Below are 12,813 nucleotides of genomic sequence, written 5' to 3'. Positions count from 1 at the left end.
ACATTGGAGGACTCAAGAACACACATTGGACCAGACAACAGAGATATAGAAAACATCTATTAGCAGTAGGCTCTTGACAACATCTAGTTATCTAGTTCCAACAGCCTCCTAAGTGTTGGTGCTCAACTCTTCTACCTTCCAACTCCACTATTTTATGTGAGATCAACACTCTTACTACTTCGACCTGTGGGCTTTCTTATCTGGGTTTTATTCTCTCTCCTCTTTCACTCATATGTTTGTGAGTTAGCTATCATTTCTTTGAATTATTGTACCCATCTTTGTCGGTAGTATTTTGCTACATATCTCTACTTTTCTCTAGTGTATCTAGAGGTAGAGCTTGTATTTGTGTTGTATCCTCTTTCTTGATAGTGGATTGTTTTGGACTTTGTCCCATGGTTGTTTACCTCATTTAGGGGTTTTCCACATTAAATCTCATGTCATCTTTATTGTATCATTGTGTGTGTTTTGTAGCCTTTTTATTCGATCGTTACCTCATAATAATCAAGCATAAACGTGACGCGTGTTACACTCTTATGTGACTATGGGGAAACGATCGAATAAAAAGATCACAAAACACACACAATGATACAATAAAGACGACGCAAGATTTAACGTGGAAAAACCCTCAATGAGGGAAACAACCACGGGACAAAGTCCAAAACAATCCACTATCAAGAAAGAGGATACAACACAAATACAAGCTCTACCTCTAGATACACTAGAGAAAAGTAGAGATATGTAGCAAAATACTACCGACAAAGATGGGTACAATAATTCAAAGAAATGATAGCTAACTCACAAACATATGAGTGAAAGAGAAGAGAGAATAAAACCCAGATAAGAAAGCCCACAAGTCGAAGTAGTAAGAGTGTTGATCTCACATAAAATAGTGGAGTTGGAAGGTAGAAGAGTTGAGCACCAACACTTAGCTATTTTTCGTTCTCTCTTCTTCACTATCTATTTCTCCTTTCCACGCTCTCTCCTCCCTTTTCTATCTCTTTTTCTTCTTATTATTTGTTTTCCCTCTTTATTTTCTTTACACACACACACACTAAAAAACGTAACTTACATTTACCATTTTCAAGAAATAATGAAAGGGTAAAGGTTACTAAAGAAAGAAACAAAAACGTTCGTTTTGTTTCATACTACTACTACTAAATATTAATAAAAAGAAAAACAAAATAGTGATCAGACACATTAATAGAATTGAGTCTCGCTTTTAATAGTATTGAATTTTCGTGCCAATTTCTTATAGATCTTACCAATGAGGTATTATTCTTAGAATCAAAGTGCTTGCTAGGACTTTATCCCTATCCACAAAGTGCAAATGAAAAAAATTGCATTTTGCAACAACTATAATGGTAAGCCTATCATTGTGAACTTTTCTTTATGATTGGAATGTCTCATGGATTGTAAGTAAACATAGTAGTGCGCTTTCACACTCAGAGTTGGCACAATATGTTTTGCTTTTCCTTGTAGCTAAAATCTAATATTGCTCTTGACCACGTTGACGGGGTGAGATTTGAGTTTGCCAAACACTTGATTGAAGTAGTGGTGACTCACTTATCCACTCCATGGTATTTGATGGGCAATCCAAATGTATGTGGCCTATCGTCACTTGTAGTATGTGACGTGGCATGTGGTTGCACTCATAGTTGGAGGGAAGTGGGCAATCTTATATACATATTGACTCATGCTAGTTCTTGGATAATAATTTTGTTGTGATACCAATCTTATGTCCCTTTAGAATCTACAACTTACACATATGACATAACACAACCATAGATAGATACATTAAAAGGCAAATGTTTGCTTCACAATGGCCTTGCACCCAAGTTTGGGAGTTAGTGACAAACGGGTTTACCTTAGGGTCTCCTACCATGAGCCCACAAAGTAGATAAACCTATAGCAAGGCCCATAGCCCAATAGTGGGGATCACTTTATATTGAGAACAAAGGCCAAAAATCCATTTCATAACATTGCATAAACTCTCTCCACCTAAGAAAGTGTTCACACATTAAAAGTCACTACTTTCCTTTTGTATTGGTAAATGCACATCCATATGTCTCAAGATGTACCAACAACGTGAACATTTTTGAGATATTGCTATCATATTCTCACAATTGTCCCACCCACACTAGTTGCCAATTACTAGCCAAATCAAAATAGACAATAGGTTTACCATCTAATGTTGACCTCTCTCTATAATAATTATTATAATAAGGGGAAGAAAGCAGAATTGTTTTATCTCACCAATCTTTGCAAGCCCAATCTAAGGATATACATATTGAAAAGAGGAAATCAAATAACTATAGATCAATCCCCATTGATGCCATGAAGGCTACTCCAACTTGCTTGGAGGTAATATATAATTGGGTAAAGTTGTTACGTATGCATCTTTGTTTGCCATGTTTTTTAAATGATTATTAAACAGAAGACAATTACTTATTGATGGGGGTATTCTAGAAGTTTGGAACTTTCAAAATCATGTTCCCTTTTGACAAATTCTCTCAACAGTCGGTTGTGTTGTCATTGGTTTGATAACCTTATATAGCATATGGTTTAGGATAAGGGAATGACAAGATGGTTGTAAAAACCATGCATACATGATTGATTATTCGCAAATGAATATGCATTTTTATATAAATATTTCATAAAATATCATCAACCCATCAGAGTGGCGCAGCGGAAGCGTGGTGGGCCCATAACCCACAGGTCCGAGGATCGAAACCTCGCTCTGATAGATATGCTCTTTTTTAGTGCGAAAAATCATTTTATGTTAAATTTCTTTATCTATGATCTTTAATGATCTCTTTTTGTCAACGTTGGCAATATGCTAACTTTGTTTCTTGACTTTATTTTGGTTTTTAATCCCAAAAAAATCTAGATAATACAGATTCACATTTACATGATTGCCAGAGGAACAAAGTTCCTCATATTTATGTCGGGTTGTTCTTTTCCTTTTTCGTTGAAGAGAACGATGAGATAAAGTAATTTAAATTGAACTTTAAGCGGTGAACATCTTGGCGAAATGGCAAAGAGGTAAATTTGAGCTTTAAATGGTTTAGCGAGTAGCTTTGCATCTTGATTGCAATGAGTGTGTATGTATGCATGCATACGATCCAAGTGGATGCCCTTCAATGTTCCAAGGGCGAATGATGGAATTGGTTCCAATGTACACGAGTATTTGGCAAGTGCTTCACAACTTTCGCTACCCAACTTTTCTTGGAAGCTTTGAGTAACCGATATTGCTAGGATTTACCTATGTGCATGCATGGATTAACCTTGAAGTACACGAGGATTTAACAAGTACATTAAAGCTTTGGCTAATCGATATTGTCAAGATTGATCAATGTGCATGCACGGAATCAAGTTCTCCGAATTTGCCATCATGCTTTCCACTTCCATTCACATGAAACCATGCGTAACATACATGTCTTAAATATAATTACACATGACACACAACAATCTCTCTTCATTTTGTATTGTATCTAGAGACAACTTAAGAATTAACTTTAACTATAACTGGGTCCTCTTGTATGTCCGTTGGCTTAAGTTGAAAACCGAAATCGAACCACGAAACCGCGGTTTAACGGTTTCGTGGTTCGGTTCGCTTCAGGTTAATTTTTTTTTAAAGGGTTCGGTACCAAACAGTTTCGGTTTTGACCCTCTCAAACCGAACCGAACCGTTGCCGATTGTTAGGCAAAACTTATGCTTTCCTTCCTATATCATATACATATCTGTGTATATATGTATATTTATCGAGAGAGAGAGAGAGAGCGGGAGATGATAGATATGTTGTGCCCGAGCATACCGATGATGAACACTCAGGTTCTGGCTCTGAATTTGACTCCATATCCTTGGAGACATGCTCTGTGTCACCATGGGCTCAGACCTAATCTGCTTCATCTTCCTCTTCACCAAAGGATCCCTTTCTTATCTCCTTCTACACCAACAGCCCACACTCACATCGTTCGAATTGGTCGATACCCGATAGAGCTCGATGAAGACGAAGAAGAACAGGTACTACTTCTACTGCTGCTTTCTATATGTTTGTTAACACAGTGTCCCTGCTTTTTGAGACCAGTTTGTGGACATCTGTATCTTTTATTTATCAATTTAGAAGAGGAATGTGAAGAAAATGAAGGCTCTCAATGTATTGGTTTGTTTTTCCTGAAGTCTTGTTTGAGAAGGAATGCACGTTGCATTTGGGTTTCACTCTTCTTGAAGAACACGTGCACCCATAGTAAGAATTAGGGTATATGAGAACAAGAACAAGAAAATTTTAAGAAATTCAGGCTCTTGCCTTGTAGTTTGAGAAGAAATGTGGGTTTTTGTATATTGGTCAAACATCTACAGAAAGCACACTCATATATATATATGTATGTATGTATATATATACATATACATACATTGTATGTACGTACATATGTATGCATATGTATATATATACATATACATACATCGTATGTATGTGTGTGTGTACTTACGTATGTATGTATGTTTTTATGTGTATATGAATTCAGGATGCATACCAAGATGAAGATGAACAAATTTAATGAGAAAACATTGTTGGCATTGTATGGTGATATTCAGATCTATGCTCTAGAGCCATCGGAGGAACTCCAAGGGGGCACATGCCATCGTACCTTCTTCCTTGAGCTGCTTTCAAGCATCCCAGAATTTGAGGCCACAATTCCCGACTCAGGGCAAGACCCACCCTGGTGCGGTGATGGTGACCGCTTCTATGTAGACAACCAAGTCGCGATTGCATCTGCCCTCAGTCGCGCCCACACTGCGTGGAACAAACTATCTGGGATCCCTCGCCGAAGTTGGAAAGGTGCTTTGGTGGGGATTGCATTTTCAATCCATAACATGACTGACCATGAAATGTTTGCTGGCCTGGTTAGTAAAGCAGATTTTAGCCTCCTCTTTGAGGCACTTTTCCATGGATTTACAGTGAGAAAGATGGTGAAGATGACGACGGGTTCGCCATATGATTGGCCAGATTTTTATACCATGGATCTCTATCCTCGTGACTTCAGAATGAGGTACTTTGGGCCTTCAATGTAAAAACCCTAAACCTGAAACTCTATACATGTTTTTGTGTGCGTGTATTATACAGATATCTTATTGCCTTCATCTTTCTCACTATCGTCAAAAGACTTCTTCAAAGTTCATAGGTGTGATTGAAATTCACATCATAGTCAGAGAAGGCTTTCACCTAGGGGAGCATTATCAATGCGTGATTGATGTTTTATTATGGGATTGATTATTAGCATTGTGTATGTTTTGCATTCATATTAGAGTAGCATAGGTTTTAGTTCATGACAGGTATTGCTTAATATGAGAACACTAACTAAAGGTGTTATTTCCTGCAAACGAAATTAAACCACATGGTGTAATTGATGATAGTTGATAATGTGCCCATAAATGGGTTCCTACTTATATTTTACATAGCGTGATAGAAGTTTCAACATTGCAGGCTTTGTATGCAATATGCTAATATATACATAATGGAAATGCAGTACTCCTTGCTTTCTAAAGGTTTAGATGGATGATTCAATTATTTGAGTAGTAATGTTTAAGATTGCACCATGATTAGGAGATGAATAGTAACAATGCATTTGTTTAGTAACTACATTAACTAGCAAACAACTATTTATATTTTCCCTGAACATGTCGTTTGTTGTACTTTTACAAATACTAAGATTCTAAATTTCTAGTCTCATATATTTTGGCAAGCAATTTTGGCAAGTGTCATATAATAGAGGAGCTATGTGTGTTTAAGCATCTCATGAGGCAACTGATCAGGGTTCATTCTAACCTAGGCACTTTCATGTACCCCTCATGCCTCTTTAAAGATTGTCGTTACACAAATATAATATAAGAATGCCCTTGAGGTTCACATGAATGCTAGTCCTAGGTGGAGAGAAATGGATGCCTAGATGAGGTAGGATGATCATGCTTCTAGTCAAGATAGAATTAAGTTGTATTTAATTTTCCAAGGTATTATTGCGTAATCAAAGCACCTAGGTAACTGTTTTAGAGTGATTGGAGTTATTATAGGTGTGGTTTGTGAAGAAAACATATCTATGGTGAATGAGACTTGGTATTTGTTTTTATGAATAGATTCCATAGACCTATGAGACATATGAGATAGACAAAATTTGAATTATAGACCTATGAACTTCAGGGGTGATTGAGAGAGATCTTGGACAAAGGGTTGTGAGGTAAGATGTAAACATTTTATTGCAAGAATAATGATATCCTATCATTGTAGGGGCCCGATCCAAAAGTTATAAACATATTAAAAATACCAATGGATCTTAACAATTATAAGGTGGCACATGATACGCCACCATGCCACTTTTTGGACGTTGATCACATGTTTTTGAAGATATCAAGATGTCATAATGTCAACATGAAATCTAAGGAGGTCAAGAGTAAACTCTACATGTAGGAAGCAATGACCATACAAAAACAACAAAAAACATACTTAGTTTGGTACCCATGCATTTGGGATGGGCTATCTTTGTGGTTGAAACAAGGGAATGCAATGATGAAGCCCTTGTGTACACAAGCCAAGGTGGCATATCACCTAAAGGACTATGAAAAAAAAACCTAAGTAGGGAGATATTATTTTGGTATTTGAGCATGCAAAGTGTGAGAAGATAAGATAAATCAATAGTAAGACTACAAATGACAAGCGGGCCTTCCAAAGATAAGGATCCCATTTACCATAAAACCATGTAGTGAGGTTACAAAATTGAATCTGAATGAGCGCTCGTATGCCTTCTGTAGGAGTCACATATTGTTTTGCATAAGTCTATTCAATAAACTTATGAGGATAATTAAATTTAGTAGGGAAGACAAGCATCTATCTAGTACAAGGAGAAAGAGGAGGGTAAAGTATCAAACCAAGGTAGAGAGAGTTTTTCTCCAAAAATTGAGAAATAGTAGTGTTCGAAAAGGAATTGTCGGATTTGTCCATTTTAATCAATTGCCACAACTCAATCCTCACTCTTCATCCTTACAAAATTAGCCCACGGGCCACGACTACGGTTATGGTTAAGCTCGTAACATACTTGGGAGTGAGCATGATGCTACAGTTCGTCGAATTGTTGGCGATTCGGTTTCATGAATTTGATCGACAGGAATCGTCTGACCAATTGACTGTTTTGGGCGGGCGGATATAGTGTGGGATCGTTCAGCAGGCGTGATCAGGTGGGGTACATTGGTGGGGGCGGAACTCATGAGATGGGCAACGGGTGACCTCCGAGTTGTGTGTGGGGGAGGGACAATCTATCCCAATTGGCAACACCAACAAGAAGGGAGGATATTCGTGTGTGTGGGGAAGGAAATCAGGAAGTCTTGGTAGGAGGAAGATGATTGGACAAAGGGCAACACGTGGCGACACGTGGCAAATGGAACTCAACACTGTAATCTTATCCTGTGCTGCTGATTTTTTCTTCTTCTTCTTATTTATATACACAAATACATACATACATACATACATACATACATATATACTATACACTTAGACAGACAGCACCGCCCTTTCCAACTTAAACCTAAAGAAGCTTCTTCCCAGCTCCACAAGTAAGTCTCTCTCTCCCCCCCCCCTTCTAGGGTTTTACAGGGCTTCTCCCTCAGGCTTGTATTTTTAGGGCTTTTTCTGTTTCTTTTTAGAGATTTGCAGTTTTTTTTTGGGGGGGTGGGTGTCTTATTGTATTATTGTAATGGTCTGTTTATGCATTTAAATATCTTTTTTGTAGCTTAATATCTTGTAGGGTTTATTTTAGTAAGAGTCTTCTTTTCCTCTCTTATTGGGTAAAATCTTGGATTTATCTGAGAATATTGCTTGAATTCACTGGGGCATTACCGCATTAAGGGTCTTTTTCTCCCCTCTTGGGTAGTTTTGGGGTTTTTGTTTACCCTTCTCGAGTTTCTCTTTGATTATATGCTTGTGCATAAATTAATGTAGAGTTTAATCTGATGTCTCACCTCATTAATGTTTTAGGATTGGCTAGTGCATTTCCATACCAATGATTTGTTTTTCTTCTTTTTTGAGGGTTTGTTTCTCTTTAGTTTTCCTCTTCAATTATAATTTGGTACATCAGCAGACAAGTGCCACACTAGGGGTCTTCTTTTCCGTTTGATGATTAAATGATATCTATTCATGGAATTAGGTTAGTCTGACCTTCTCTACAAGAGAGTGGTATCAGATATGGCGGCCATGGCAAACTGTGCAGCGGCTTCCCAATTAGGAAAGATGAATATGAATATGCTTGGATTCTCTCCTGATTCAGCAATCTTGGGTTCCCATCTTCATACTCAAAATAACACTTTCAAATCAAGCAAGGTAAAGAAAGCTATACATTTATATTGTTCGATAGTCTTCATGTATTTTAGAAGTATGTTACGTGCATATGCATCACCTTAGAGATTCGATAAAGGCCAGAGATCGATGGCCATCAGCTCAGATGGTTGGACATTGTTTGATGGCTGTAGACTTGGACATAGACATAGGCAGTTTCATGGCATACAAAGAACTAGATGAGTAAATAAAGGCGAGAGATTGACTCCCATCGGTTCACATGGCCGGACATAGGTGGGATGACTGGTGTCTACATAAGACCCACTGTTTCATGGCATATAAAGATACAATGAAGTTAATAGAGGCTGGCCATAGTTTGGACAAATATGGTCTCGGATATAAACTAAGTTTCATGATATATAAAGGGCAATTTCCTTCAGTGCTTTTGTTTTCTTAATCGCAAGCTAAAAAGGTTATTATACCAATTCTTTCTCACGTATCGTTTGCTTGGTACCCCATACACAAGGTTTTCCAGAAGCACGTTTTAACGAGCTCAGTAAGGGCGAATGCTGTGGCTGCTCCTGTAGAGACCCAGAAGCCTTCCGAGAACAAGAAAACATCCACAGTGTCTACTTGCATAATTACTGGCGCTTCATCTGGATTAGGGTTAGCAACAGCAAAAGCTCTTGCAGACTCTGGACAATGGCACATAATAATGGCATGCCGAGACTTTTTGAAAGCCGAGAAGGCAGCCAAATCAGTCGGAATTCCAAAGGGATCCTACACTGTCATTCACTTGGATTTGGCATCCTTTGAAAGTGTTAGGCAATTTGTCGAGAATTTCCGAAGGTCAGGCCGAACTTTAGATGCGTTGGTTTGTAATGCAGCTGTTTATTTTCCCACCGCCAAAGAGCCTACATTCTCTGCTGAAGGATTCGAACTAAGTGTTGCGACAAACCACTTGGGTCATTTCCTATTGGCGCGATTACTTCTTGAGGATCTTGAAAACTCTGATTCCAAGTGCAAAAGACTAATCATTGTAGGATCTATCACTGGTGAGTGTAATCCTCATTCTTCCTTCTATTCATTTTTGTCATGTTCAAAAGTCATTGACACCATTGACACCACTTGATGTATTTGAAATATAGGCAATACCAACACACTTGCAGGAAATGTACCTCCGAAGGCTAACCTAGGGGATCTAAGAGGGCTTGCAGGTGGCCTCAATGGTGTGAATACTTCCCCGATGATTGATGGTGGGGAATTCGATGGTGCCAAGGCTTACAAGGATAGCAAAGTGTGCAATATGCTTACTATGCAAGAGTTCCACCGACGATACCATGAAAACTCTGGAATAACTTTCTCTTCTCTATACCCTGGATGTATTGCAACAACTGGGCTATTCCGATCACATGTTCCACTTTTTCGGGCTCTTTTCCCACCATTTCAAAAATACATCACAAAGGGGTATGTGTCCGAGGAAGAAGCAGGAAAGCGGCTAGCACAGGTATGGAACTATTATTATCAGTGCTATTGCTATTCCTATTATATTATTTCCTCTCAATTGGGGGGTGAGGATCACAGTTCAGGCCCTTTCCTTGTAAGCCACAATAGGAGGATGATTCTCGCCCCAATCATTTTCATGCTTAAGAATCGTTCACATCAATTATATCTGGGCAACCATAATGGGCCTTCTTAAATGTCCTAATTGCGCATGCTTAGGAATCATCCATTCTATATATATATTGCAAACATTTAACCAGTGTTGTTTATGTAGGTTGTAAGTGATCCAAGTTTGAGCAAGTCAGGAGTGTATTGGAGTTGGAACAATGACTCTAGCTCTTTCGAGAATTGCCTGTCTGATGAAGCAAGTGACCCTGAAAAGGCGAAGAAGCTTTGGGAACTGAGTGAAAAATTAGTGGGGCTTGCATAATGAGTAATCGCTTCATCAGATTTTACTGCTCATGGTAGATAAAAAAAAACATATTTTGCTTATTGCAATGTTGTGTAGGTAGAAACCAAGGCTAGCACCTTGAGAAGAGTGTGTTGTAGAGAGAAGAAATGGGACCTTGAGAAGAGTGTGTTGTAGAGAGAAGGAATGGGAGATTAATTGAAGGCATCAATATAATCTAATCTACTTGTACAATTGAGATTACTTGAAAGCATTATTATAAACTAATCATGTATAATCTAGAAATGTTTAGTGTGATTTCATGATTTCGTAGTGATTGTGATTTCTATAAAGTGTTTTCTATGATTATTTCCAAGTAAGAAGCTAGGTGAGAATCTCCACATTAGATACAGGTACTGATAGAACCTGTATTCAAGGATAAACATGAATTTATGCACCTTCATCTATGTGGCATTATCATGCACACACTTGTTTGCATAGATGTTCATTTACTTGAACATAACACTCTTGTTTGCTATCATGGTTGCTTATGCCAACATAACAATGTTGTGCACCCCCAAGGTTCTTGAGGTGCTATACTTTGGTGATTCAAAAATGAACGCAGAAGTGCTCTGGTTCTCCTTTTCATAGCCACATAGTTCTCTACTCAAAGATCAAATAGTAAAACAAAGCTTAAAAAGCTGTTGTCTTAACACATTATGCTTCCTGAGGTCTTTCTGCATTTTGTTTTCCTGATATTCATTCATTTTCCCAAAGTAACTAGTCCAGGGGGATTTCCTAACAGCCAAGGGTCTATGGTCTACAATGGATCTCCACAATCTTCAATTAGTTTTCTTCTAGATTTTCAATCTACTTCAAGGGTTCATTGCAGCTAACAATTCTCCTCAACTCTATGAGATTCATCTTTATTTATTCATTTCCTTTTCCTGCTTTTGGTTTAAACAAGGGCTACTAAATTATAAAGTGTTGTGAGCTGCCTTTTCTCTCGTTATTGTCCTCCTACAATCTCTTGTAATCAAATCATGTGATTTCCATTTAACATTTAAAATAGATTCAAGAATTGTAGTCACTTAAAGCTCCACAATTTAATGCTTCAATCTCATCGGTCTAAATCTTTGCATTGATTGTAAGATATATATCTTGCTTTGTATGTATCTCTCGATTCCGAATTTGGATGGTTTTGTCTTGGCACACACATACTCCTGCAATCTACTATCAATGCAAGAGGATGATGGTGAAGTACAAATTAACATCAAGTTGTTTTGACTCTTGGAAGGTGTAGGATGTGAGGATCCATCATAAATATAACTACCAGTACCACAAAGTTGTTGGAGCATATTAAGATGACGAGAAACTAGTTAATTAGATAAGGACCATACCACAATGTTGTTGGAGCAGATTAAGATGATGAGAAACTAGTTAATCAGATAAGGACCATTTAGTAGAACGTATATTCTGTTTCCTCTTTCAATCAACATGGGAAAACTCTTAAACATTGAAAGTGAAAGTCTGGGTCACTTTATCAAAGAAAATAACTATAGTTTTTGTCCTCTTTTAAGGTTTGCTTCCCTATATCTACCGATTGCATGCATCACTAGTTATCCATGAATGCATTCTTTAAAGAAAAACATGACATCGACTCGTTTGTATGGATCAAATTATCCATTGTTAATTATAAAAATAGTCACGAGAGCAACATATATTTTCGCGAGTGGGGAATTGTTGTCATCTAATGCTTATATAGAGTGTGAGGCCCTTCTAGTTAGAGTGCAATTAGGAGAAGATTGATTTGACTCAAAGATATTATGAATTATTATTGCTAATTAATTAGTCTAAACGATATAACCTTAATTTGCTATTTTACTCATTGTGCAAAATTAATAGTCCAAATCATGGGAGAGATAATGGGCCCCTCCCCTTAGTATTAATAACGAGTTTATGCTGCAGACTTCCAAGTTGTAATTATATTGAAATAGGTGAATGTAACTAAGCACAAGATTGTGTAGTCCTTTAAAAAAAGAGGGCAAGTCAGATAGTAAAAGCAATATGTGAGAGTATAATCGAGAGCAATATTGTGTGAATTCTTTCTTAATGTTAGTAAAAATAGAGAGGAATAAATTCCACATGTGAAAAATGAGATAAAATGTAATTCCTTGGATTATTATCATAGTGGTAAATTCCAAACCTTTATTCTTACAATGTTAAAGGCTTTTACTCGTGCTCTTCCTAAAGTAGTTCATGTGCATGCACCAAACAAAGTACACACAAGTCTATAATCAAAACTTCATATAGTCATTGATTGCTCTAGATCGCCAAGGTTTGCGTTAAAAGAATAAAGTTGAGCAAATTGTGCAACCAATGTGCAATCTAGTCTCGTGTCATTTATTCTCACTAGGGAACATTTTGATCGGTTTCCCTTACATAGGAGATGATCTAGAGATACTCCTTTGTGTGCATATTCCTTTCAACCTTTCTAGAACAAAAGACGAGTCAACTTTAGCAGGCTCTTTGGACCTTATAGAAGGTTCCAAAAGACTTGAATTTGGAGTGGCACATCAACTTATAAATAGGAAGAGGAGG

The 12,813-nt window shown here is 37.5% G+C and overlaps 2 protein-coding genes, 1 long non-coding RNA gene and 1 other non-coding gene across 5 annotated transcripts; 3 read left to right on the top strand and 1 right to left on the bottom strand.

The window, feature by feature from the left end:
* The first annotated feature begins 2,671 nt into the window (after window positions 1-2,671).
* Window positions 2,672-2,743, top strand: TRNAM-CAU (transfer RNA methionine (anticodon CAU)). The gene has a single exon. It is a non-coding gene; the product is annotated as a tRNA-Met (tRNA).
* Window positions 2,744-3,754: 1,011 nt separating this feature from the next.
* Window positions 3,755-5,141, top strand: LOC147863492 (uncharacterized). The gene is made up of 2 exons (XM_087319158.1): window positions 3,755-4,024; window positions 4,598-5,141. The coding sequence occupies exons 1-2, from the start codon at window positions 3,788-3,790 to the stop codon at window positions 5,072-5,074; spliced, it is 714 nt and encodes a 237-aa protein (XP_087175284.1). The 5' UTR covers window positions 3,755-3,787; the 3' UTR covers window positions 5,075-5,141.
* A 2,380-nt stretch (window positions 5,142-7,521) lies between these two features.
* Window positions 7,522-10,476, top strand: LOC147863491 (protochlorophyllide reductase-like). 2 transcript variants are annotated; one of them, XM_087319251.1, is made up of 5 exons: window positions 7,522-7,603; window positions 8,194-8,366; window positions 8,857-9,376; window positions 9,470-9,828; window positions 10,099-10,476. In XM_087319251.1, exons 2-5 carry the CDS (start codon window positions 8,232-8,234, stop codon window positions 10,252-10,254), a joined length of 1,170 nt encoding a protein of 389 aa, XP_087175377.1. In that variant the 5' UTR covers window positions 7,522-7,603; window positions 8,194-8,231; the 3' UTR covers window positions 10,255-10,476. The 2 variants fall into 2 exon arrangements, with proteins under 2 accessions (XP_087175377.1, XP_087175375.1); XM_087319249.1 differs by having other exon boundaries at window positions 8,848-9,376.
* Window positions 10,122-10,643, bottom strand: LOC147863490 (uncharacterized). The gene is made up of 2 exons (XR_015529761.1): window positions 10,390-10,643; window positions 10,122-10,352 (listed from the first exon to the last, which is right to left on the bottom strand). It is a non-coding gene; the product is annotated as an uncharacterized LOC147863490 (long non-coding RNA).
* Window positions 10,644-12,813: the final 2,170 nt, after the last annotated feature.

This window comes from Azolla caroliniana, unplaced genomic scaffold, assembly GCF_043228905.1.
Source record: "Azolla caroliniana isolate FFs.n. ecotype wild unplaced genomic scaffold, voAzoCaro1.0.p SCAF_5, whole genome shotgun sequence".
NCBI classification, from domain to species: domain Eukaryota; kingdom Viridiplantae; phylum Streptophyta; class Polypodiopsida; order Salviniales; family Salviniaceae; genus Azolla; species Azolla caroliniana.
The sequence above is the reverse complement of the archived record's forward strand: the minus strand, read 5'-3'. Positions and strand labels throughout refer to the sequence as shown.